At 64.4% G+C, this 354-nt stretch overlaps 1 protein-coding gene across 1 annotated transcript in view; it reads right to left on the bottom strand.

Moving 5' to 3' along the window:
* Positions 1 to 61: 61 nt before the first annotated feature.
* LOC104489766 (proline-rich protein 9-like) overlaps positions 62 to 354 on the bottom strand; it is a 660-nt gene continuing 367 nt past the window's right edge. The window contains exon 2 of the mRNA XM_010131966.1: positions 62 to 343. Coding sequence (XP_010130268.1) covers positions 62 to 343 — 282 coding nt within the window. The remainder of the gene's footprint in view (positions 344 to 354) is intronic.

Genomic DNA, 354 nt, shown 5'->3' on the forward strand with positions numbered 1-354 from the left:
TCAGGAGCCTGTCGATATCCAGAGCACCAGGGCCGCGTGCCAGGCTCACGCGTTAGGGTGATCAGCACGGGCGGGTGCAGACGGTGCCGCATGGCTCCAGACACACCGTCTCACACTTATCAACACACTTGGTGGTACAAACCTCCGTGCACGGGGCTGGGCAGGGCTCCACGCACTTGGTGGAGCACTGGGTGACACAGGGCTCCACGCACTGGGTGGTGCATTGAGTGGGACACGGCTTTACGCAGACGTCGATGCACTTAGGGGGACAGACCTCCACGCACTGGGTGGCACAAGGCTCCACGCACTGGGTGGTGCAGGTCGTGGTGCACTGAGTGGCGCAGGGCGCCGGGC

This window comes from Buceros rhinoceros, unplaced genomic scaffold, assembly GCF_000710305.1.
Source record: "Buceros rhinoceros silvestris isolate BGI_N320 unplaced genomic scaffold, ASM71030v1 scaffold10442, whole genome shotgun sequence".
Lineage (NCBI taxonomy): Eukaryota > Metazoa > Chordata > Aves > Bucerotiformes > Bucerotidae > Buceros > Buceros rhinoceros.